At 44.1% G+C, this 26,528-nt stretch overlaps 1 protein-coding gene across 2 annotated transcripts in view; it reads left to right on the top strand.

Moving 5' to 3' along the window:
• Positions 1-26,528, top strand: part of FGF2 (fibroblast growth factor 2) — a 41,136-nt gene that overhangs the window by 8,825 nt on the left and 5,783 nt on the right. The window contains exons 3-5 of one of the 2 annotated variants that reach the window (XM_015861871.3): positions 2,646-2,804; positions 3,523-3,706; positions 23,011-23,114. In XM_015861871.3, the coding sequence (XP_015717357.2) occupies positions 3,523-3,706; positions 23,011-23,114 (288 nt within the window). In that variant the 5' untranslated portion in view covers positions 2,646-2,804. Of the gene's footprint in view, positions 1-2,645; positions 2,805-3,522; positions 3,707-4,690; positions 5,242-23,010; positions 23,115-26,528 lie in introns of those variants that run through there. The other variant, XM_015861870.3, reaches the window with a different exon arrangement.

Here is a 26,528-nt window from a genome sequence, read left to right as displayed (position 1 = left end):
GTGAACAGGAAGAACATGTGCCCTACCTACAGCTGTATTTTTATATATGCAGTCCTTTGGATGATTTGACTTGCCGCAGAATTAGCCTATATGGAAGTTTTGAATCTTAGGAACCTTGTAAGGCAAGAGAATAAGTTACAACGGGAAAAAGAATCAGCTGTAGATCTTCTATTATTTCCTGATGGCTTGTTAGGCTGTGTAATGCTCTGAGGTTGACATGTTTTCCCAGAGTAGTTTCAGAGTAGTTGTGAAAGCCTTTACACTGAAAATATTTAGAACTGTTGCAAGTAGAATTGTTGCAACTTAGATATAAACGGCCTTGATTGAGCAGGGTGGTTGGACCAGAGGATCTGCAGAGGTCCTTTCCAACTTCAATTATTCTGTTTTTATATGAAGATATGCTTCTTAAATGTTTGTGTGTTCTGTTCAGATGGGTTTCTTAAATGCCTAAACCAAAGAAAATAATGCAGATGGTGGCTGTATTTCTGTACCTGCCTAACAAGTGCTGATTTTCCCCTTGCTGTGCGAGGAAATCTCCTTATAATCTCTTTGTGTCTCCAGGCACTTCAGTGTTGTAGTGATATAATGAAACTAACATGCCTGTGAAATAAGCTGAGACAGCTGCTTTGGGACAAGTGGCAAGACTACCAACTTACCATTAAACTGCCTTGATTTAGAGCTGGTGCTCAGGCAGCTCAGCCATCGCTATAGTGGAGATAGGAAGTGCAGCTGGACCAGAGACCTGCCAGCCCCTGCCTTTCCAGTGACATGAGATCAGCAACGATGAATGTCTAAACAATGATATAAGGTTGTAATGTAGTGCTGTGAGAAAGAAGTGCATTTAGGATTGCCCCTACTAAGGATTTTCTTACCTTAATGAATGTGGGTTTCCTTGGAATCCAATGTGAACTCATATTCTTTGAGTTAATCAAGTTTGATTTCAGAGTGTTTTTAAAAATTGTATTTTTTTTTTTTCTCTTGCATATTCTCAGTCTTGACTTTAAATTTATTTTTGCTCTCTTGTTTTTCCTGGAATAATTTTGCTGACCTATTTGTATTACTATATGTAACATGGGTACAGAGATCCTAGATGCATTGCATATACACTAGAGGGTGAGTGATAATTTTGCTGATTCTGAACTCCAGCCTCTATAATATTTAATTCTAGAACATGATTTCTTGCTTGAGGTTGCTACTTTATTCTTACATCTGCAACAGCCATCACTGCTTCTAGACAGTCTAGTTCTTTTTCCAAGTGCAATCATTCTGGACCACCACAAACTTGATTTACTTCCAATTTAAGCCTCATCGGTTTGTTAGTCCTCTTATCTTCAGCCATCTTGGCCTGCTATATTTCCAACATCAACCGTTTGTAAAGACAACCCAAAACAAAGCTTTGGCCATATGTGGTTGTATTTGAACTAAGTGTATATTTGGAAAATTTCCTTTTAGAAAGGCATAGCAAGTGTCCCCTGGTGCTTTACAGGACAAAAGTATTCTTCTGAAATGGAATGGAGACTGTAAGAGGTTTATATCAGGGAGGAGATATGAATTCATTTGTACCAGGGAGGGAAAAAAAGATGAAGAAGGAAAAAATAAACCTCTGTTTAAGAACAGATGTTACTGAATAGTGTCATAACGTCATCAGAAATGTAAATGAAAAGCTGAGCTTTCATCAGAAACGTAAATGAAAAGCTGAGCTTAAGTTGCACAGAAAAAATATATCTGTGCAAGAGGACTTTCTCAGGCAATGAATAATATTAATCAGTACTTAAAATACAGGAACCTTTTGAAATAAACTGCACTTAAAATAGTAGGAGAGCAAAAAATGTGGCTGTATTTTATTGCGACGAACACCTAGAAGACAAATTCAGTCTGTGAGAGGGGGATCTGCGGTTGTGTGCTTCTGTCATACAAAGCAGACGAAGCATTTGGATAAGCTCCTGAGAATGTACGTTTTGACTCACAATAGAAATATCAGCTGTGGATGCGGAAGGAATTGAGTGTTATGGGGGATAAATTCCTACTGAATTCTTAAACTCGTGCTCAGACATTGAAGGAAAGAAGCACATTTAAAGTTACGCAGTAATATATCTCTAATACTTGAAGGCATTTCCTGCTGCTCTGCTGATGCAAGCCATGTGCTGGTATGTCTTAATGGTGGGAAGGTAGTTGAGCTGAGGTGTCCACATGTCCCGTTACTTTCCAGTAGTTTTAATTTTCTTTATAAAAGTGTGGGCTTTTTTGTTGTTTGGTTTAATTTTAAGGTCAATCAGATCTTTCCCAGGTTAATTTAACACACTTCTCAAAGGTCATCTGCAGCTTTTGATTTGTGTGACCAGCACAATGTGCAGACACGGTCCCAGCAGACTGAAGGACGTAGAAAGGGGGCCTGAAATTTCTTGGGATTGTGGTATGGTAGGATTTGCGGTAGTATCTGCTGGGAAGTCTGGCAAAGGCGTAGACCTCAGTCCTGCATGTTGGATTCAGAATTAAAAAACAGAAGATGATGGGGATTTTGTTAAAAATCAGTCTTGCATTTTTCAGGCTTTCATTTTAGTTTTGTTTTTTTTTTTTTCCTTTCTAGTGAGCAGGCTAAGCATATCACTTAATTTCTTTTGTTTTATTGTTTGTTTTGGTTTTAGGTGTTCTGAGAATGATGCCACTGAGAGTCTCCTGAAAATTCAAGCATTATAATACAGAATAAAAGCCATGTTTGGATGTGCATTAAGGGCACCTCACATTCACTATGACCCACAAGCATGAGAGCAGTGCCAGACAAAGCAGGTTTTTCTCTCTAAGAGGTATGCAATTAAAAATCTAGCTGCTTACAAAACAATGCAAGACAAGCACAAAAAAGGTAGACAATTTAGATAAGTGGAACAGGCTAGAGGGTAGGGCTTTAAGATTTGCTTTTTAAGTAGAAGGAAGGTAGGACTTGAGGCATTCCAACGTGGGCTATGTTTTAAGCCAGCCATGAGAATGTGAGTAAAGGGGGTTGAAAACAGGGATAATTAATGGCTTGGGTGGAGGGGAAGTTGCTGTATGGGTGTAATTGTGCACCAGATCTGAGCCAAGGAAGGGTGGTGGTGGGGATAATATGGTCAAGGCCACAAGAAAGGAAAGTATTGCTGCCAAAAGAGTTTTAGTCAATGTTAAGAGGAATATTAATGACCATAGTACGAGGTTGGAGTGCAAGAGAAAATAGTGTGGAGAAAGTAAAAACTGGCACGTTCTCTATTTGAAGATGAGAAATGAAAAAATATTTATATTCAAAAGAGTAGTGGGACAGATCTTGAGGTGAGTACAAACCCCAGAGAGAACATGACCTTCCATTTAGCTCTGATGTCACACAGCTCTAAGTCCCAGTACCAAGGTTCTGAAGAGCTCTTAAGCCCCATACATTGTAGTCACTTAGAGCCGCACAAGTTGTTAAAAGGATCACTTGGCAGGGGATTTGAGCTGATTAATGGTGAGCCGTCCTAGCACTGCTGAGCTGGTCTCTACCATTCTTCTTTACAGATGCATCTGGAATATATCAGGGCTCTCCCTTGTAAAACATGCATCCAGGCTTCCATACAGCTGAGATGTACTGCTTTGGGTGCTCCCAGGATGTCCCCTCCTGCCCAACCTGTGCCATCCCTCAGCCCCGATGGTGGAGTGCTGTGGAAGCGTGTACGGCCTGATGACAGAGTATCAGCCATGGGTAAGCAAATCTATGAATGTTCGCTCTTTAGAAAAGTGGTTGTGTTGTCTATTTTGTTAAAGCTTCTTGTAAGTTTAAGAATGATACCTTTTCCCACTTTCCCTTCACCTGTGTGAATAATTCCCCTTCTGAGAAAGAGAGGATGTCGGAAGAGTCTACATTGTGTTGACAAAAAAAAAATAACAATCCTGAATGCAGCTTCTGTTGCAAAAGAATAGCAAGGGGAAACCAGGAGCACCTCTGCCGTTGGCTGAGGCTGTAAAACTCTTGGGTTCTGTGATAGCATTCAGATCTCACAGAAAATCAGCAGAAAACATCAGAAGTGGCTGTGCAGCTGATGGCTTGCGAGAGCTGGGGGAACACTGACCAGCAGCAAAACTACTCTGGGCTAGCAAAATACTATCATAAATAGTGTAGGCTGGACAATGTGTATTGTGTTTGTGTTCTTGTCTGAGTATGGGCTGCAGCATGTTGGCTCTGCAGAATGCAAAGACCTGTGCTGCTGTATGGGTTGGGATAGGACCAGGGCTGCTGTGCTGCCTTGGAACCAGGAAGGCTCTCCCAGCTTCCCCGGGCACAGGTGTGGGTGTGCTGCTGCTGGCTGTTGCAGAAACAGTCTCTGTGCAGAGCACGTGTGTGCAGAGGTGTCTGCCCCCCGACGTGGGAGGTGTAGGACGGTAAAGGACGTGTATATTGGGGTTAGATACAGCGGTGGGGCTGCTAGAGGGCCCCTCCAGCTTTCTTGTGTTGCTTTTGGAGGTAACAGGTGCTCAGTTTGCCACTGAACGGAGCGGAGCGAGTTTGTCTCAGTGATGAAATAGCGGCCACAGTGTGGATTTGAACAGCGCCGTACAAGTTTTATTATCTCGCTCTTAAGCAGTTTAATACAGCGACCGCGTATTAACTCTGTCCGATTTAACTCTCCGTTAAAAGCCAAGGGAAACGCCGCCCGACCCGCGGCCCGCCCTCTCTCCCTCGCCCCATCATCCCGCTACCGCCGAAGCGGCCCCGCCATCCCGGTGCCCCCGCCCGGTGCCCCGGCAGACAGCGGCCCCCGCCCCCGGGCCGGCCCCCGGGCGCGGAGTGGAGCGGGGCGGGCGGGGGCGGGGGCAGCCCGGTGCCGCGGGGAGCCCGCAGCTGCCGCGTCCTGCCCGCCGCCCTCCTGCCTCCATCCCGGCAGCGGCGTTGCGCAGCTCCCGGGCCGGGCCGCGCCGCGAGGGGCCGGGAACCGAGCGGGGGCCAGGCCGAGGCGAGGCTGGACGGCCGCGGCAGGGGGCGAGCCCGCCCGGGGCTGGCGACGGCGGCCGGCGGGGGCCCGGGACGGCGGGGAACCGCCGGGGCCCGGCGCATGGCGGCGGGGGCGGCGGGGAGCATCACCACGCTGCCGGCGCTGCCCGACGACGGGGGCGGCGGCGCCTTTCCTCCCGGGCACTTCAAGGACCCCAAGCGGCTCTACTGCAAGAACGGCGGCTTCTTCCTGCGCATCAACCCCGACGGCAGGGTGGACGGCGTCCGCGAGAAGAGCGATCCGCACAGTGAGTGACCCGGCCGGTCCCTGCCCGTGCCGCGCGTCGGTCGGTGCCCGGAGCTGCACGGACGCCGCTGCCGCGTCCCAGGTCGGCTGTTCCCAGCCTCCCCGCATTCGTCCCGCTGTGCCCCAGGGCTCGCCAGGTGCACGGGGTTTGCCTACGCGCCTACAAGTGTCAAAACTAGTTTGCGTGGCCCTCGAGTGGGTGCAGTGGCACTTGTGGCACTTAGCCCCTGGCTTTTGGGGCCAGCTGGCCATAGGTAGCAGGAAGCTGGTGTTTTCTGGTGCACGTTCTCACAAGTAAAGGTATTCTTATTATTACAGTAGTCAGGAACAGAGGTGTAATTGTTAAAGGAAACGGGGCTTAGATTGGTCAGAGAGTATCACTGGTTGAAAACTGTGGATGGTGTGATTCATGATTGAATGTGATATGGGCACGCAAGGTGCAGCTGCATCCCGTGGTTCCTCAGCCTGTCCGCTGGTGCCATGTCCCAAGGAGACCCTGAGCAAGCAGGGCAGGCTGCTGGCAGTGCTGGGGCTGCTCCGAAGGCCAGTGCTCCATGTCAGCCCTCAGGTCTTGTTTATGTGGTATCAAGTCTTTGAAATGCCTGTTTCCTTTGCAGCAGGTACAAGGATTTGCTGGTTATCTGTCAGGCTGACAGTCTGAGCACCCTGAGCAGGCAGTGCCCTACCTGCAGAGCAGCAAGCAGGTGAAATACATTACTGTGATCCTTTGCCTGGCTCCAAGCTGCCCTCCCTGTGACAATTGTACAGGTGGGGCCATGGTGTGAGCGATAGAGACCAGAGCGGTGCATGGGCACACAGAAGTGACAAAAAGTTCTCGCTCTTCCTACTCTGTTCCAGTTTAGGATGTTCACGGTCTGCAGAAAAACCTCCTCTTAGGATTCCTAAGAAGCATTGCAACAGAGTGTTCGCAAATAACAGTGTTGCCAGGTTGGGTTTCACTCTGAGGGTGTGCAACTTCATGATCCTTTGGTTGAAACGTTTGGCATCAGCTGGGGTGAAGATGCTGGTAGGACAGAATGTGTGTAGGGAAAGTTTATTAGACCAGCTGATACTCCTAGAAACAGCTAGGAAGCGTTTGGTCTGCAGCTGGTATGTCTGCGTTTCTCTCTTTCTCAGATACAGTTTTAAAGGGAAATGTACTCAGTGTTTGCATGAGTAGTAACAAAATACATTTGCTGCCAGAACAACAGGGTCAATCATTGGGCCTGGACTTCTCAAAGGTCTGTGCCTAAAGCGTGGTGCTGGTTTACCACCTACCTACCAGCCAGAGGTCTGCATCAGGTCTGTGCTGGAACAAGTACAGTAATGCATTCAGCTTTCTTTAGCCTTTTGTGTTTGGGAAATGTGGAAATTCTTACAGGAAATTAGTATAATTGGTTCACAAAACAGGTCATCTTATGCCTAGAAGTAGCTCTGGGGATTTACTGGAAATGTGACACGGAGGGAGATGACAACTCAGATGTATTGGATGTTGAAGCCAGGTCTTGGATGCTGCTCTTGGGTCATACAGCATTTCAGCCTTGTATGCTGAAAAGAGCCTGCTCTGTGCTCATCAGGCTGGGCCAGGCTGCCCTGAATGCTGTCCTTCTTGTTCATGGTAGGGCTTGCCTTTGTTACCCCTTCTTTTTTTTTTATTATTTAATGTTCTGCCATAGTAATTCTAGTTCTGCGTTCTTGTGTCTTTCTAATATGTGCTTCCTTTTCCTGTTAAGCCTTACTGATAGTAGAATTGATCAATGCTGCTTTCCTACCGGTGAATTACAGGTGAAAATCTTTCCAGTATTGATACTGCTGTACTGATTCCATTCTGTACCCTTCTCTTGGAAGGCTGTTTTCCTTTCTAGTATCTGCGGTACAGCTCATGGGCTGGGATGAGGGCAGATATGGGGTGAGCCCACCCTCTGTAGGCTGCTCCCGCTTCCCCTGGTGTCAGGCTGTGCACTCGCTCTGAGTCTCACTCCCTCCTCCTCTCCTTGATATCAGACAGCTCTTTTTTTGTTTTTTCTTCTTTTTTTCTTTTTCCTGGAAGCACTCAGTTCTCAGAAGCAGAGAAAAGGGAGAAGTCAGCGCTCAAAGCGTCAGCAAGGCGTTTTGCTGAGACATTACGTGGGTCACATCTCTGCCATTTTCATTGTAAATACGTCAGTCAGCGCAGCTATGCGCAGTGTTCAACTCTGACCTGGTGAGTGCTGCTCGAGGGAAGTCCCTCTGAAATCCTGTGGTATGCCTGGCAGGTCACGTTGGCGTGACAGCTGGTGAAGAAGTGCCATAAATCCTGGACACTGTGAAAAGACTTCAAAAATTAACAAAGAAAATGCACACCTCAAGCACTGAAGGTTTCTAATGGGTTAAATAAAAGGTTTTGTAAGATAGTTTTGAAAAAATAAATATAGCTGCTGCAGAGAATTTGGGTTAGAAAACTAACTATAGGGCAGTTAGGAGAGGTTGTTGTGGGAGCTGCTATTCTTATCAATTAGGTTTTTTTTTTTGGTTGGTCCTATGTGGAACCAGGAGTTGGACTTGATGATCCTCATGGGTCCCTTCCAACTTGGGATATCTTGTGATTCTAATTATACATTCACTTTTGAAGGAAGTTTGTATTTTAGAAGGTGAATGGCGCTCTCTGTATGTTTCGGACCAAAGTCTAATACTTATGCTATAAACACATTTCTATTATCTGTGTCCTTCTTTTGCCTCCTCTGTTCTGCCTTGAGTACTAATGACAGCTTGTTAGAAGTATACGGTCTGGTTTATGTCTCGGTGTCAGGCGTTTTGATTGTTTCACACTCATCCCATTCACTATGGTTTATTCATAATTGTGTCGTCAGTGAAATGAAGGAATGGAAGTTCATGCCCTGTGCACTGGAGGAGCGGACCCTTATGATTCATGTAGCAAAAAAGCTGGACAATACATCTGAAATGGCCAATATTGCCACATAATGCGTGCGTGCATTGACATCAGCAGAGTGCCCCTTTGGACACACCCTAGGGATTGCTGTTGAGGTTGTTTTTTTTCCCTCCATGAGGTACATTTCAGACAAACAAAACAACAGAAGAGGCTTTCTTAGAGTTTTGTTGCTCAGAGCAAAACAAAAAACCGCGTCTTGTTGTTGATCAACAGCTTTTGGTTTATGTTGTGGGAAAAGTACCAAGAACCCAGTCTTTTTGGAAGGGCTTTCAGAAGCTCTCAGGAGGTGTTTGTCTCAAAGAGACTACAGTGCTGGTGAAAGGGAAAAGCAAGGGGAATGGAAAAGGAACATGTATCCATACGTTTTAGAGAATACCCAATAGCACAGCTGTTTTCCCTTCAGCTTCCCTCACTGAGAAATGGTTGGCATTTGTATATTTCCATAATTTTTTAAGCTGCCTTATTTCATCATGAGCATAAAACAAGGCATCTGAGGGGATCCAGAGCTGTTTTTGTCTGCTTGTTAATGAAGTGATGAGACTCTAGTCTGTCACTCAGAAGGAAGTCAATAGTGTGAGCTCCATCAACCCCGCAGATGTCTGAAATACCTTCTTTTTGCCCAGTAACTGGCTGCCTTTCCAGAAAGATCTGAGGGAAATGTAAAGTAGGGTAATGCTGGTCCAGGAACATTTCTTCTTAAGAAAGTTTCTTTCATAAGTACTTCTTAGATATTACACACGATGCAAATGAAATTCAACGATTGTGCTCTAAAAGTTTTTAAAGGAGTGTGTTTAAGTGTATGCCGACTTTAGAGCTGACCAGCTTTGTCAAGAAGATAAAAATCTCATTGTGGTAATGGAAGAAAGCTAACTCTGATTGTCAGATTGTCAGAAACAAAGATTTCGGTGAACATCAAGAAACATTTCAGTGTAACGGCTCAGAACCTGCTGCTTAGTTTTGTGTAACTGGCTGTGTAAGTTATTTAGGACTCGGAACATCTCCTCTCCCATTTTGGTCTCCCACTGATGTGGCCAGAACTGTTAACAGGGCATCCTGTTCCAAATCCTAGCAGTAAGTGAGAGATTATTTATTTATCTATTTGTTTATAGGAAATATGGCACAGAATGTCAGAATTTATTGCTTCTACTGAAGTCTCCTTGGAAACGGGCTCATTTGGCATTACCTTTGATCTGCTGCACAGACCTTGACTGTTTTGTCAAATGCTGATTCTTTGCAACGCGATCAATACAGAAATTCTTCCCACACGCAGCTGGATTTAAGGAATGGGGTACCATAGCCCACATGCAAAAAGACAAACAACAAAAAAACCCAAATGCTGAGAATGTGTTTCATTTATGTTTCATTTATGCCCTTGGCTTACTTTGTCATAAAAGTACTGTCATGTTTCCTGCACGGTCCCATGAGGTAAAGTAATCAAGTGAGAGGCAGACGGCTTATGTTAACTGGGCACACTGGGACAAGCGTGCTGCTAAGGGATGGCTATTCTCTGTTCTGTTATCGTGCATGCTAATCTTCATACTCTGATTTTAGTGCATCTTACCTGCCCCAGAGCTGTGTGGCTAAGTAGTGGAGGCTCCTTGAAGGTGGAGGGAGGCAAATGCAAGATGTGAATTGTCCCGTCTCCCATCTGCTTTCTGCCTCATGTAGATAAGGCTGGTTGAGGAGTGGAAGGTTTTCAGGGCACAGCCGTCTGCAGGTACACTAGAGGGCAGGATTTAGCCCATCACTGTTTTAACGGGCTTCACAGATCAGGAGTGCTTATACAGTACTTAAATATTCATTTTCACAGCAAAAAATAAAGGAAGCCCAACTCATGTCCAACAGAGCAGAACGGCAAATACAGATAATACTTAGTATTTTGGCAGCATATGGCCAAATCATGGAGATAGTCACAGAAATGTGGATTCTTGTGAAATCCCCTTAGGTGGGTAGATTAAGTCTTTCAGTAAAACTCTTCAGCTACACAAGTTTAATGTTTGGTGAAGATGTGATGAAGACTTCTGGATATTTTTCAGCTTGATAAAATGGAACCTCGTATTCCGGAATCGTTCATCAAGCAAATCAGATCTGGCAGCTCCTAATGAAAGCTTGAAAACTCTGCAGCTGGTCATGAGAAAAAGTTTATCTTGTGGTTGAGATAAGTTTAAAAGCATTTTAAACTTTTTAGTAATGTGAGTTTGTTTGTTTTTTTTAAATATACAGTTTCTGTGGATAGTCAAAGAAGCTGAATTGTAGTTAATCAAATTAAAAACTGTGGGTTTTTTCCTCTATTTCTCATCTTCCCCCCCCCCCTCCCCCCCTCTCTCCCCACTTTTCCCTCCCCCCTTAATACGTGCTTTGTGTATACTGCAAAAGATTTTAAAAAGATGTTCAAGTTTATTTTCCGTTCCGTAACAAGAGCAAGAGCAGCGTGAAGGGCACCGACTGCTGAATGGTCAGGTGTGGGTGAAGCTCTGGTTTGGGCAGTTGAATTAGCAGTCACCGGGAAAGCCCACAGTAATACCCTCGTCTCTTTGTCAGTGTCCACAGAATATCCACACCTGCTGTATTTTCTGAAAGACAGGGGCCTGCAGTTTTGGGCCCAAATTCTATTTAGTTATCTTTTAAAATCCAGCTCAAGAGACTAATTAATTAAATCTTAATCTTTTCATGGACATCTTTTTTCTGTAAGCTACTCATCTCCCTCAGTTTATTACACATGGCAAGCAGCTTAAAAGTGTAATTATCCAGTGGTTTCTGTGCTTTTAGAGTTGTTAATGTGCTAAAGTGAAACTCATAAAAAGAGAGTTTATTTTCTGGGTTTCTTTTCCCCGAGCTAAAATTTGTTCTCATTCTTCTTCCATTTTATTCCCTAGAAAAACATTTTCTGCTGTTTCCTCATTTGTTTAAGCATTTAGAACTGAAGCAACGCATTCATCCGTAACTTATGGTTTATCCAAAAGAAGACTGAGTTCATATGCTGATTATTTATATTTTTTAACATTCTTTCTCAGATCACTGGCCATCATGTCTTGTTTCAAAGTACGAGGGAGGTGATCTTGTGCTACTGATGAGTGACCCTGGAAACAGTGGAGCTTTTTGACTGTCAGCGGCTTCATGCTTAGTGTAATTACCTACTAAAACCAGTATGGACTGGGTAACCTTAATATAATTCAATTCAAAAAGAAACAAAAGAAAAGATTTCCTGAGGATGCTCATTCCTATTCCTGAAAAAGGATACTTGCACATGTTCTCTGAATTGGGTATCCTTATTAAGTGATATTTGAAAGGCTTATGGCATGACTTTTGAAGCCCAAAAGTCTGTAATGAGATTACACTTAAACTCTCTTTCAGAAAGAATAACTTTGATAATATCCTTTTGAGACCATGCATTTCAGATTAAAGCAGCTCAAAGTGCATTTTGTGGTAATATATGGGTAAACCAGAGTTCCCATCTGCTTCTTCTGCCTTCTGGCTTCTCCATAAAAATATTTAAAGGGTGACTGTCTGGAGTGCTGATGCCATTTCAGGATTATTATCTTATGTATTTGTTTTGTTTCCTCAGGGTAGGGTCAGAATTTGACTGGACGCTGATATGCTTGTCCGAGAGTGTAAATGAGATGATGTCTACAAAGTTGGGTGGAGGTCGTCTTACACAAACTACCACGGTACACTTCTGGTTGAGTGATCCTGTACATAGATTATCACTCATATTTGACTTTTAGAGCTTGAAACCACACTTCTTGAGTGATTCAAAGGAGAAAGGGCAAACTGGGAGGTAGACTCTATAGTCATTTGTAGTTATGATGTCAAGTAATGACCTCGTACTGTGGAGCTTGTAGCTTGCCTGTTGTGATGAGACTTCATCAGATCTCATAAAACAGTAGTCACTAGGATTCCAACTGGAATGTGTACACTGCAAAATACTGATGCTCATGGTTCTGAAATATTGTATGGTATTCCTTCTCTCAAGGTGACCCACTCTGATCCCCAGCCTGCTCAGTGTCCATCTGGAAACATTTCTGCACCCATGTGCTTTATTAGTTGTTCTGTTGCTATTCTCTGTGTGGTGTAGCTCTGTGATTGTGATTATCTTTTCCGGATAAAGGATATTCTTACCACTTAGAAGCGTACTGACAAAATACATCAGACTCTGGAATTAGGTGGCACAGCAGCTCGGCTTGTGCTTGGTATCCCTCTTTTAGGGAAACAACGGTTGTACCTGATGGGACTGGCATTGGTGTGTTTTTTTGGCAGGCCGTATCATTTTTTGGTGTTTCTAGACACTGGGGAATAAGTATTCAAGTCTATTGGGTCTACGCAAATTTTCTCTTTATTTCTTTTATTTATTTATTTGTACTTCTTCAGTGTTGTACTTGAACATCACCTGCTGTGCTGACTGACCAAAATCCTTTGGCTAGATGCTTCAGCTGACCTAACAAGTCTCTGCTTCTAAAAGGGGTGGTCTCTTCTACTCTTTCCCCCCACCCAGTTTCAGCTGTGCTGTAGTTGGCATTACTTCTAGCCCTGAGTTCACTGAAGGGCCAGATAGTTTCTTTTGCTGAATTGGCAGAAATGTGTTTGTTCTCTCACTCCCTTCCTCCGCATTAGTTTCTGTTTGATTTATTGTATCGAATCATTTCCCCAAGATGTCACAGAAAGTGCCAGAGCCTGTGTGAGGGAGGTGATGGTAGTGCGCAGCCGGGAGTGTGGGCTAGGGAGGAACATTCATGTTTCACCATCTGCTGGTGGTTTGATTTCACAGACCATCTTCTGCCATGACCTGAACCATCTCACCTGTTACAGTGCAGGGCAAGGTACAGTATCCCACTTGATGGATGGCTTGGAGAGGATAAATAACTGAGATGGCATCTATGTAGTTGGATGTAGGTCATCTTACATAAACTACCGTGGTATACTTCTGATGCAGTCTGTGCAGTTGTCACCTATAGTTTATTACAGCTTAGAAGAGCAGTTTCTGGTGGGGGAGAGAAATAGTAGAGGGATTTTGCTCATTGGATTTCTCTAGCTTTGGTGATGCAACTGAGATGAACAGATAAATGTCCATCTGGCCTTGTCTCTTGAGTATGCAGATGTGAAAGATTCACTTGATGGTTTTACAGATGTTTTACTGATACTAATGTAGTTTATACATGAAAATTGAGGGAGAAAGGCCCACAGTGCTCATGTCCTTGGAAATGCAGGACTCTTAAAAGCTGCAGAAAAATACAAAACTGTCCTGTGTTTCCAGTTTTTAATTTACCGCAGTCCAAATTTTGTTTGCTTTTCAACTTCAAGAAGAAATTTCCTCCAGAGCATTTAACCATCTGTGCTCGAGTTACTGCAAGTAATTGTAAGGTGTTACTACTTGAAATGAAGAGCAAGCAAGACTGCATTTCAGTGATTAAACTCTAATAATATGGGTCAGTATTGTTTGTAATATGTATTAAGGTCTGAGCCAAGAAGAAAATGCAGTTGGAAGACAGCGAAGTGATGATGGCCCGATCCCTTTCCATGTGGCCCTGCAGACCCCAGTTACTGGCTCCCCAGCGTAGGCTGAGCCCTATGGTGTGTGCCATCTGCCTCCTCACAGTCAGCCTATTTGGGAGCAAGGCTGCATTCAAGCAAAAACGGGCTGTTAGTGACGATTCCAGTTGGCTGTTGTTTTGAGTTGGCAGTGATTGACAGCCACTGTTCTTCGTTGGCCTTACTGCATGCAGCCTGCGCTGCTCCCCTGTGGGTGCGTTATTTAAATGTCAGTGCAGGGTGGATACGTGGCCTGATGGAAGGGGATAAATTAGACGGAGGATGAAGTAAGTCTCCGGGCTTAATGTTGACCTTGCATTGTCCTTGCAGTAAACTGGCACAAGTGAAATGCTGTGTGCGTGCGCATGGATTCCGACTGCTTTAAATTGCCTTTGCGTCGATATTTATTAAAGACTTAGTAGTTGATTCTGATCAGCTGTCTTCTCGTTGGTATTGAAAATTTGAGAAGTGCAAAGCTGCCGTTGTCACCGTCTCAACCTTTTGGCAAGATCCCGAGCAATCAGTTCTACTCAGCGGCACTTTGTTATTTCTTCCTCCTCCCATGTCCCCCTAGTACCCTGCATGCGTGACACAGTTCCCTTTTACCACAGTATTTCAGGTTCTCCAGCTTTTCCTTTTCACCTGCAGACTCCAGGCTGGCTGTGCCTGTGGGCTGGCAATCTCACACCACTGTGGTGCTGGCCTGTCCTTTCATCTGACTCTGTTCTCCAAGTGCTCCAACATTCCTACAGCACCATACTCTCCTATAGTTACTGTGCTGAAAAATACCTTTTCAATGTAACACGTTTTACCTTCTTTGTCTTTAGAGGAGTGTATTTTGCCTTGTCTCAGGTTGTTCCCGCTTTTGTGCGTGTTCATTTTGCTGCAAGTGAGAAGCAGTGCATATCTGTGAAGATACCAGGGAACGTGCAATTAATGTAAAGAGCCTAAATTCTGCAAGTTCCAAATGTGCCTTCTGCTATCAGGCAGTGGCCTTATGTTATGGTTGGATTGCTGCAGCAGCTCTGCTTTAAAGCTGAAGAACAGGAAGCGGTTATTTTTTACCGCTTACTGTTGTGAATATTATGTGAAAGCAGTTGGAAGAAATGTGAAGAATTACTTTACTCTCAGTAAAACAGGTCGTGTGCAACAAGTCTGAAAATCCATGTGTGTACGTGCATTCATGGTTTTGTTAATGAAGCCCTCAAATACTGCTGTAGATCAAGTTGTTGGGTGAAGCTATTGGCACTTACAGACTGGGCTTTGTCATTGATACCCAGTAATGATTTAAGTTCCTTGGTAAAACTGGTGAATTTTCCTGCCTGGTTCTGTCCTCCTGACAAAGCGATGCAGTTGGTTCCCCTGCAGTGACCATGGGGCTGAGTGCAGGCAGGGGTTTAGGAATGTTGTAAGGTGTATTTGCAGTGTCTAACACTTCATATCCTCATGTAATGTCGAGCAATTGCTCTGTACTTGACTCAGCAGCATGAAGTACCCCGGCTGTGTTCTGTCAGCAGAACACAGAAGCTGCTGTGCTTTTAACTTTCAAAGCGCTCTCTGAAGTTTGCTGGTGCAGTCTGTGCAGACTGCATGCATTGGAGAAGTGCAGTGGAGAAGTGCTGCTGTGTGCATCTTACATGAGGGTACGGAGGCAAGGAGGGCTGAGCCTGGTTGTAGCTAGAGAAGGGTGTGTGTTACGTTATTCTCAAACGATTTTGTACCATCCAGTGTATGGGGAGCATCTGAGGATGCTCTGCAGTCAGTAATGGGTGTTTCCTGAGGAGGATTGTTGAGTTGATAGGTGTTCGTTAGGTGGAGTTGGATGTTTGTAGGAACTGGAGTTAAGATATAAATTATAACAGAAGGAGAAGCTAAATAGGGAAATGTATTCATTAAATTCGGTGTTTCTCATACTTTGACTAAAGCCCCTGAAGCCCGTGAGTGGTGGCGATGCTGACTTTGTCAGCTGGTACTTCTTGTTACTCTGCTCAGTGCTTTGCGCTGCATTTTAAGTGCAGCAGGAACTTTTCAAGGTGTTTGTATTCCAGAAGTGTGTATTTTTGTTGTGGATGTTTACATTTTAAAGCCCTTAGGTCTGTCTGCAAGCGGTTTTATGCCTCTGGCTGGCAAAAAGGAAAAAGATACACTTAGAATGCTGTCATGCAAAAGCAAAGAAATGTGCCTTTGTATGGGTGCGTGACTCACTGTTTCTTAGTGTGGCACTTCATTTGCTTCATTATTTTTGTTGTTGTTGCTGCTGTTCGGTGTTTTTTGTTAATGAAACGACCACCTCTTCTGCTGGTGCCTGCTTGCTGCTTTTTGTCCCGGGGTTTGGGCAGCGTGTATTTTAGCAGTTCTGCTGATGGCACTGTTGTTTTCAATGGACGTGCAGAAAGCAAGCAAAGTGGTGTTTCCCGTTTGCAGTCTCAGGACTGGAGGTACCTTGGGTGCAAAGTCTGTCAGTTAGAAGAGGGCAGGAATGTGCTACATGTGGGAGAAATACAGCCCAGGGTGTTTCTGATTGCTAGAGATCCGGTTCGGTAGGCATCGCTGGCTCAGTGGGGTTTGGATCCCTGACCCACAGGGCAATTCTCTGGAATCTATGAAATCCATAGTGGAGGTGTTAGTGTGCGTGTGTGTGTGCACGTCTGTCTCTGAGCCAGCCCTCAGGTCTGGGATGTTTGGTGTGTGTAACAAGTGCAGCCAACTGTGTCCTGCTGGACACCTGGTTGGGAATAGGAATTGCCCCGAGCATGAAGGAATTGTCAACTCCAGCCACACAGTGTGCGGGAGTGGGAACTCGGAGGGTGTTATGTTTAGCAAAACAACAATTGTTATTTCCCTCCTTTCTTTTTTTCTTCTTCGTTTTTTTCTTGTTTCTGAACTTCACGTTTCTGATTTGTTCTGCCTCCATAGCAGCAAGGCTGTGGAGTGTTGCTGCCCTGCTATTTTCTGCAGGCATGGAGCTGCAGAGGATGACCAACGTGGAGCTGGCGCAGCAGCTCTGCAGCAGTGTCATTCAGGGGCCTTGTGGAAGGGTTTTCCTTACAGGGCCTCTGCAAATATGTTGGAGATGGGCCCTGAGCCTTTGGCTTGGATTTCTCTTTTCCGTAGCAGAGACTGCAGTAACACAGTCATTGATCCAGGGACGTGCAGCCTGGGGCTTTCAGGGGTACAGAAACTCTCCCTTCTTGTAAACCAAGGTGCGTGGCTGATGACCTTTCCAGTTCCAATAAAGCAGCTGTGTATTAGTGCAAATGGCCTGAAGCAGTATCAAGTTCCTTCTCTTTTTCCAGGGACCATAACTGTTCTGTTTTTTGTTGTGTCCGAGCATTCTGCAATTGCTGTTGAGATGTTCACAACATGCATATAATCTCTTGGAGTATCAGTGCTTGAGGGCTGGGATTCCTCGTGGTAAAATGTATTTCTCATCACATTCCTGCAGGGATTTAATGAGGGTGTTACAGTCATGAAAAGAGCCACTGTCTTAAGAGTGTGTGTGTGTGAGAGAGAGAGTGAGAGAAGCAGGCAAACCTGCTTCAGCCCTGGAAGCAACAGTGCAGAAAGAAAGCACTGCAGAGCTGAAACCCGCGTGCATGGCGTGAGGGCAGTGATCTGCCTTACAGCAGCAGCAGGTATGGCTGCAGGGTGTGTTGGTGAGCCCTTACGTGCTCAGGTTTAGCTTGGGTGGCTGACTGCAATGAGATTGGGTGGTGGGCTTTTCTCTGTAGGGTGACGGGCCCTGAGCTGGAATAGGCAGGGGCCCACCTGACCTGAATCCCATAAGAGCGTGGCTGCGTCTGTACTGAGATCCGCTTGTAGTGATTTTCACTAAGTCAGCTATAGTGCAGGAGTAGGAAAAAGATGTGACTCCACTTGGCTTATACATCTCAAATCCCACTTTACTGAACTGCAGCACAGTGACTTCAGGTACAGCATGCTTGCCCTGCTCCTCCATTGCAACTTGCTTTTTAAGTCCCTCTTTCTTTCTTATTTTTCTTCATGTGTTTTTGCCACCTTTTTTCCTCACTCTGATCCTTGCTTTCCCTCCTCCTTTGTGATACTCTGGCTGTGAGTGAAATGCAGTGTGTGCCCTTGTGCTCAGCTGCTGCCCCAGGCAAAACCTTTAGCTCTCTCATTCTGAAACATTAGATTTCTAGATTTTGCCAAGATCTTCTAAATAAGCCCATTTTCTAGGAGGTTTTTGGCTGAACCCTCTATGATGCAGAACGATAAAACCATTTGGGATGATTTAAGTCAGCGCAGCGTTATTTGGTCTGGGCCCGTATGAAGCCTTTGCTGGATTAGGAGAGCTGTTAGAGGACCTTGGAGTTTTCTCTGTGCATGTAACTCTTCAGTTCTGGCATTCAGGTCAACAGAAGACCTTCTGGAAAACATACAGAGTTTCTGCATTCTCCACGTTTGCAGGCGTCTGCTCTGTCTGCATTGTGCTACTTGGCCGTAAAATTCTTTCCTCTACTGGAGTACGCAAAACTGAGTTGGAAATACTTCTCCAAGCTCTCAAGGAAAGCGTGGGAAAGATGCAGTTGGTTACAGATCTGATGGAAAACTTGCCAGCTACAGTGCTATTGAATATCACTTTTCAGCTTTCGTATTCTTAGACGAGCCTCTCCTAACGGTGAAATAAATGCCCATTTATCATTCTTTCACAAACACGCTGACTAGTTTAACCTGTAGGTAGATCTTTCCTAGGTGCCGTGAGTGCCTGCAGGGCAGGAGCACAGTGCTGTAGTCAGTGCTGTGTGCATCAGGATGTGGACCTGAGCTCTCAGCTTAGCTGCCAATAAGATGTAGAATTCCCACACTCTGGAGGCTGGATGTGCTGCTCTCAATTAGCAGCTGAGGAAAGAATTTGGATGTAGTCCCCTTTGAAAGCACTTTGCTGTTCAAGAAGATGACAAACAGATTTGTAAATTTTAATAATAATAATAATAATAATTTTTATTACAGATCTGGGGATTTTTTATTTTTTTGTTCATTGTTGCTGCATGTTTCTCTGTAGTTTTGTAAAAGGATTCCCATGCAAAAATAAAATAAAATGCAGTTTTTTGCTGCAAGGGCAAGTTAATTATGGAGGGTCAGTGGCCCAGCTGCGGTACTTTGCCTCTGGGCTTCCTGCAGCGCAGTAGTTAGGGAATAGGGCTGCCAGGAGAGCAGTGTGAAGGAATCTCCTGATGTCACGTGCAGGGTGAGCAAAGGGAGACTTGTCTGTCATGTGCCTTTTTATATCATGTTTCTTTTCCCTCTGGCTGGAACACTTTCAGCGCTTCTTGGTCTTGAGCCGGGTATTTTGTGTTTTTTTGTTTGTTTGTTTTTTTTTTTTTTTTTTTGTTTTTTTTTTTTCCTAAAGAAATAAACAAAAGTATGTATTTATTATTAAAAACAACAGCAAAGGAAACTCAACAAAATCACACCAACTTTCTGGTATAAAAATGTGTTGGATACATTCTGTCCCAAGGGCAGTAAATACCTATTATTAATTTAATTGGGTTTGAGAATGTCACCTTTCTATATCTAGTGCTGCAGCTCCTGGGCCAGCACTCTTTCCTGCTGGGAAGTCATCGCTGCAGTATAACGGGCCATGGTGTTGCAGCCATACGTTGTGGTTTGTGAACCAATTCCTTTGTCCCGGTAGAAGTTTTGTGATCATGCAAAGCACAGGAACAAGGAGGGCTTTATTTTAAGATACTTCTGTAATCCTGTCCTTAAGTATGAGAAGGCTGCTGCAGAAGATGGCCTCAAATTCATCTCTTAATTATAGTTCATTGTCTTAACTTTATCTTTCTTCCATTCATCTCTTATAATCCCTTTTTATATCTCTCCGAAGATACCACTTTATCCCTCTTCCTGAGAGTTTCTACTGTGGCATGAGAAGAAACTTCTCCATTTTTCACTTCATTTCTTCTGACCCAGTAGACAACTGGAAGGTGATCATGTTTCACTATATTAGGGAGAAATGCAAAAGGAAGTCATATTAGCAGTAGTGAATATTCCTTTGTAATAAAGGTCGTGTAGGTTATAACTGGGATGGGAGTGCTGCGTATTTTATAACCTTGAGGTGACTGAGCCAAAGACGTTTGCTCAGTGGGCCGAGTCCTTTGTTGCTACCAAACCGCGTTTGTGGCATTCACCACAAACTAAAGTGTGTGCAGTGAATGCGAATAGCGAAGCACGTACGTACATTGTGCTGTGCTGGAGGGGCCCTCCCCAAGGACTGCGAAAATAACTGGGAAAACACGCCCTTCTGGCCCCTGGGTTCACAATTAGCTGTTAGATGGTGTTCTCTGCTTCTTCCTTGGGTTACAAACTTCTTGATTAAGTGACCTACGTTTTGTCAAGGGGAAACAGCTGGTGAGAGCGGCTTTAAGGCGTGGGGCGAATGTTGTCACGTCTCATGATTATCCACCGTCATGTCCAAAGGTTTGCATGGTTTTGAGGTTCAAGTACGCTACAAACAAATGTTACGAATACATCTAAAATGATGGCTCATGTTTCAGCAGTTCCTGTTGGTGACTGAAAGGCCACAAAAGATACGGATCAACATGAAGTTCTGTTCAGCTAAACCCCATCACCTTGCTTTTCAGATGGTTGACACAGCTGTTCCTTATTAAGTGTGTCTGGGCACACCTCACAAGTTCCTTTCACCCCAGTCCCTGTGCGGAGCACTTCCCTACTCTCCAGCTTCCCCCAAAGGCTGGGTGTTGCTTGGAGCCTGCTTGAAACTGCTCGCATCTCTGATGTTGGCCTAATGCAGGGAGGGCTGTGTTTTGGGTACAGGATTCTAGGGTGAAATTCAGTGTTTCGGCTGCCTTTTTATGAAAGCTGAGGATTCTCTGTTCCTTGGAAGTCTTGGGCTATTAGTGATTGGAAAGGTCTTGGTTATTGATGTTTGTTTTTATTTGTGTGAAATGGCAACAGGCATATAATCCATAACAACCCACTTATTCTTTGTAGTGTAGGATTTGCATTAATTTGGCTTCAGATCTGTATAAAAATTAGAGGAGTCATTGTAAACCCAGTGTCTGCCAGTACACGTATAAAATCTGATGGAATGCTTGAAAAACAGTTTGTGACAGTTTTCCCAAAGGTTTCGTGTTCCTGGCATTCTCACTATTAGGATGTTTTGAGTCCTTTCCTTCAGAAAAGAAGTAAAACCAGAGGTCTTCCATTTGGACTGCAAAATCTCCCCAAAACAAAAAGGCGAATGAGCCACAGCCACTCTCAAAATCCTGGGAGCTGCTTCCACTGCAAACCTCACTGTTGCTTCAGACATTTATTCTGTGGGCTAAAGGTTTATAGTTCTAATATATTTTTAACGCTTAATGAGAGCAGAGGGGCGCATGAGGCTCGTTTACAGGTATTGCCTGTCAGACTCAGCCCACCAAGCTGCAATAGCTGTCCTACAATATAGGACATGAGCTGGGGGTGCTGGTTCTCAGCAGCAAACCCAAACTGATGCAAGTCCATTGCTGGGTACTTCCAAGCGTGGCAGTCTTTTCTCTTTTTGGGCTTTGTCGCAGTTAGATTTCTCTCTATTGCATTTTCTAATGCAAAATGTTTTGGGTTTTGTTGTTGTTTTTTTTCCTCCCTTTTTTTTTTCCCCCGCTAATTCCGAAAGTGATTTCTGGGATGAGAACAGAGTTTCAGTCCAGTTGGTTTTTGGAAACGCCAATAAATCTCGCACCAGATGAGTCACATCCTTCACTCTAACACCTGATGGGCACATAACCCATAGCAGCCTGCAACACACTGGTTGTTCTTTCTTTAGCTGCTGCAATTCTTTGGCGGAAGTGTTCCTTCTCCAAGTACCTCAGGAAGGGCAGAAGCTATTCCTCTGCTTTCCTTATTTTGTGGATGGCTGTGTTGCAATGCTCTTGCTTTCTGTCATGGAAATACTGTTCTCTTAAAAATCCCTGTGAGTGAAAGCACAGCACAGGAAAATCTGGGATTGCTTCTGTGTGCCAAGGGGCTTTGCAGGTCCAGTTTTGTCTGGCAGGAGTGGCCGTTCAGAACAGAGGGCAAGTAGGGATTTGGGGAACTGTTACTGAGATGGTTGTGTTCATTTTTTAGCAGAAATCTGATAAAATTGTATTGCTTGGGTGAGACCTCCATGGTGCAGAGCCACGAGGAAAGGCTTAGTTTTTCTTTGAAGGCAAGGGGAGGGGGAGAGAGGAGCACATGTGGAGCTGTGAGCAGTCCAGAGTGATTGCTGTAGTTGCTGTATGGACCTTTTCCAAATGACATTTTAAATAATCAGAGTTGAATCTTCAGAGTTTTGAAATGGTTGGGATTGAAAAGTACCTTTGGCGCGGCTTAGGACAATGTGCATGTTGCTGTTTCACCTTCTTCTAGTTCTCCAGAAGAAGGGAAGCTCCAACACAGCATTCAGGTTTCTTTCGAACTTCAATAACCCGAGGCACTGAGAAGATTCTCAGTCCTATGTACTAATGGCTGAGAGCTCTGGGCTGTGAGTTAGCGTATCGCAGAAACTCTTATTGGAGTTTGATAGAAATGCAGTGTATATGCAAACTTCCTGGGCCACCTTCAGTAATTTTAACCACTTAAGGCTCAAATTGTCGTTCTGAATGCGGTGATGTGAGGAACTGTGAAAGAAAAAGTTAAGAAAAATGCTTATCTTCATGTCTTGAGGAAAGCTGCAGGTAAAGAGGAAAATGTTTCTGTGTTAATCTGAACTGCTGGGTTTCACTTGTACCAGAAAACTCAGTTCAGACTTAGTTCTGTTTTGTTGTCAGTAGGCAGATGCTGTGCCTGTGTTCCTACAGGCTTTCAAGAAATCACGACTGTTTAGAGGGATGCTGGTGTTTTTTGGTATTGTTTCTTTTAATGGATTGCATCCACTTTTGTGTTCCTTGTGTACAGCACCGTCTCTCATGTCTTTGCTATAGTCATCACCTTTTGCCATTCTTCCTGTTTGCTTATTGCTGGAGGTCACACCGTAAGTGCATCAGTGCTGTCTGGTGGGAACCTGTGGGGTGTTTAGCAGCTCCCACAGAGGCACGGTGCTGCATAGTTCTGAGCCTTAACCAGAGAACGATACTCACACCTTCAAGCATTGGCAGCCTAACCATACAGTCTCTCTGCTGTTGTTCTGTAAGCATTAAGAGAGAACATTAACAAGTTCCCATCTGTAAGCAGCTGACAGGGCCATGAAGTATTGCTTCAGGAGTTGTGTACTTCGTATTGTTTTGAATTGCTTATATGTGAAATGTGTGTAGGAGAATAACGTACCTTACTGTTGCCAATTTCATAATAATTTTGTCCTATTGTTCACAGTCAAACTGCAGCTTCAAGCAGAAGAAAGAGGAGTGGTATCAATCAAAGGAGTAAGTGCAAACCGTTTTCTGGCTATGAAGGAGGATGGCAGATTGCTGGCACTGGTAAGCAGCATTTCTTAATGCACCTCTCTATATCTTATTGCTAGGTTCGCATTTCAGTCTGTATGATGTATCAGGGAGAAACTAGCTCAGAAAAACTTGTGTCAATTAAGACATTTCTGTGCTTACCTACAAGCAGCAGTGCATGCTGAAGAATTTAACTGGACTGGCACTGTCTAAGGGAGAGAAGTCAGACTGAACGTGTGGGGAAGGAAACGATGAGAAGAAAGAATAAATGTTCTCCCTTTTTTTCCTCCAGAGTAATTTTTTCCTCTCAAGCTTCCTTTCATATAAGTGATGGTAAAGACCCTTTTAAAGTAGAAGGTAAAGCCAGCTTGTACAAAACTTTGATGTTTTTGGCAGTAGCCTGTGTGTATTACTTTCTCATTCTCCTTTTCATGGGGAATCAAGGTTTTTTTAGTACATACACTTCCAAGCTGGTGAGTTGGCAAGAAAAACATTTTTTTCCAATGTAATGATAGAATTAAAAAATAGAAGTTTATTAAAACTAGTTTATTATCACTAATTTATATTTAAACTCTATTTTTTTTTTATTGCTATTGCATTAATTTTTAGTTGTGTTTTGAAGTCAATCTGCTTGGCAGAATCTGAAAGGTAATAAGATCTCCAAGGTCTAAATCTTAAATAGAGGCTGTAAATTGTAGAATCACAGAATGGGTTGGGTTGCACGGGGCCTCAAAGTCCACCCAGTCCCAACCCCCTGCTGTGGGCTGGTTGCCCCCGACCAGCTCAGGCTGCCCAGGGCCCCATCCAGCCTGGCCTTGAGCACCTCCAGAGGTGGAGCTTCTGTAGCTCTCTGAGCAGCCTGTGCAAGAAAAAAACCCAGTCTCTTGTCCATGTTCATAACTTTGAATTCAAACAATCTTTAAAGGTTGTGTCCAGTGAAATACCGCTGTGGAGCATCCCACTGGAATTTTAGTTTTCAACTAGCTCCGACGCTTTTTGGTGTCTTAAAAATAGTCACATTTGGATTCTGTATCCCAGCTTACAATGCTGGGAGCAGATGTTAATAATAAAGTGAATTCCTAACCCCAGCTGAATGGCAGTTGTGAAAGGCCCAGGAGAAGGGCTACAGAAGTCACTTGTCAGTGCAGTCCCTGCTGAGGTAAAATGAGTCCAAAGGCAAACAGAACATTTCAACAGCTTTGTGTGTGCTTTTCAGCCATGGAGCGCACCATCTCTTGCTTCTCCAAGCAGGTTTTGTTTATGCCTGGGAATATAGTTAAATAACCCGTTTCAAGTTACAGTGTTATTTACTTGGATGTTTTGACAGATCAGCTGAAGAAAATGTGAATAGTAGTCCGCTGTGCTATTCTTGTATTAAGGATAATTGGGAATTTCCTGTGGTACTGGCATGATGGTGTTCTGCTTCCTGTTCAAATTGCCCTCCTTAGCCTAAGCAGCGGGGAATGGTCAAAGTAAACATTTGGCATCAGCTGTAAATTTACGAGCAGTTGGCTGTGTTTGTATTTGGGATTTCCAGACTCCTGCTGCACAGTGGCTCTTGATTGTGTCCTTCTTTGTAGGATGAGCCTCTGTTGCAGCTATGCACAGCGGTTTTGGAAACAGCTGTTACTTGAATCGCGTCTTCTGCAAACGCTGTTTCCCGCAACCCTTCAGGTTTGCTATTCATGGGAGAAAACTCTTTGCTCTAAGAAGGTCTTGCTCTTCATCCAGCCCATGTTTCTAGTGACTATTTCTGTAGTTCTGCGATTGCTCTCTGAAGCACAAACCCTGTTTTCCATGAGGATTTCTGTGAGCTTGTGGCCAGTTGCGCCTCTGCTCTTTTCTGCCTGAAAACATGGCTGTGGAACTGTGCATAACTGCCAGCACTTCTTTTTCAGTTTGGGGAGGGTTGTTGCAGCAGGAGCTTTGTAAGAGCGCGTTCTGGAAGTGTTTGTGCTGAAGTGATCTCATCTGTGCACGTGAACTTGTATCTGCTGAGATCTTTGGGTATTCCTTTAAAAATACTGTTGAGCTTTAATTTCTAAGCAGCTGTTTGATTCTCTATTCCGGTATCCCGTGCTTTTCCACCGCTAGTTTTGAGTAGCATACTTTCCAATTACGACAGCATTTGAAAGATAGATTTGTTCCCAGGAAGAACATTAAACCCCTCAACATTACGAGGCCTTTACAAACTTCTGTGGTGAAACTGCTGGTTATTTCCTCTATTTTTGTATTTATTTTTTGTATTTTTTCCTTGTCTGATCACCTTCTTAGTCACCAGTAAACCAGCCTAAGCCCAAGTTCCTTCCCTGTTCAGTTTTATTCACAGGCGCTGGTACGTAGCCAAGTGATTCAACAGCTAACAGCATGCCCATCTTTCAGGACCTGGTTTTTTTGAGATATCACCATTAAGGATCTCTTCGGTATTGCACAGATGCACGCGAAATTGAGCATCACTTTACATAGTTTATCCCTTGTCCCGAATATGTTTGGCTCTTTTGTAATTGCAGGCACTCCTATCTGTGCTTGCCTCTTGCTTTGTTGTGTGAGCCAGGCTTTTACTGTGTGAAACAAACATTTTAAGTCCTTGTAACCCCTCCTGACATTGGGTAGGTGTGCTGGTCTTATGCACACGCTTCTTAATGTCTGTCTTCTTTATTCTTTCCCATTACTTTCCAGTGTCAGGTATCTAATTGTAATGCTGAATAAATATACTATCAGCTCCACAAATCTGTTTGAAAGCCATCATTCAGCCCTTCTTTTCTTCCAGTTGGGTTCTTTTTGTCTTTGTGATTTGTGCCTAGTTTGAGTTCTGTGAGGTGACTTCTTGCTTAGCCAGCATCTTCCTTCTTATAGGGGTGCTTTGTGTGGTGGGCTGCATTCCTGTCTTGAAATCTAGACGTGGCTTTCCATTAAGCTGCTGTGTGCCCTCTGTTTGCCATCAGATGATGTTGTTGTGGGAGTGTGGTGGTGCTTACTGGTCTGGTCGGTGGAGGAGATGGCTGGGGATTGATACAGCTGATCTAATGCCTTCCTTGGAAAATGCTCTTTTAATCAAGAATGTCTTCTCAGAAATATTTTTTCAGAACTCCAACAGACTTTTAATGGCAAAATCAAAACGTTTCACATATAGTATGGCTACTGTGCTTTATTTTGTCTTTCTAGTTTCATTTAATGACACTAAAGTGGTTTCACTTTATGGCATCAAATGTTTCTGGTTATTTCATTTTATGAAGAAACGTCTCAAAATTTCCCATGAAAGGGAGACCTGTATTTTTGACCAACTTTCCTGTTTCACAACAAATTAATGGTCAGTAGAGTCACAATGATGTGGTTTAGCTGGGATCAGGCAGGTTCTGCCAGACCGAAGGGATGTTTTTCCCTGTAGGGTCAGGGATCAGAATTGTGGCATGAGAATATTTGCCAGGTAAGCTACATGCTAAAATGAGG

This window comes from Coturnix japonica, chromosome 4, assembly GCF_054131305.1.
Source record: "Coturnix japonica strain WE chromosome 4, WE-NBRP24, whole genome shotgun sequence".
NCBI lineage: Eukaryota > Metazoa > Chordata > Aves > Galliformes > Phasianidae > Coturnix > Coturnix japonica.
The sequence above is the reverse complement of the archived record's forward strand: the minus strand, read 5'-3'. Positions and strand labels throughout refer to the sequence as shown.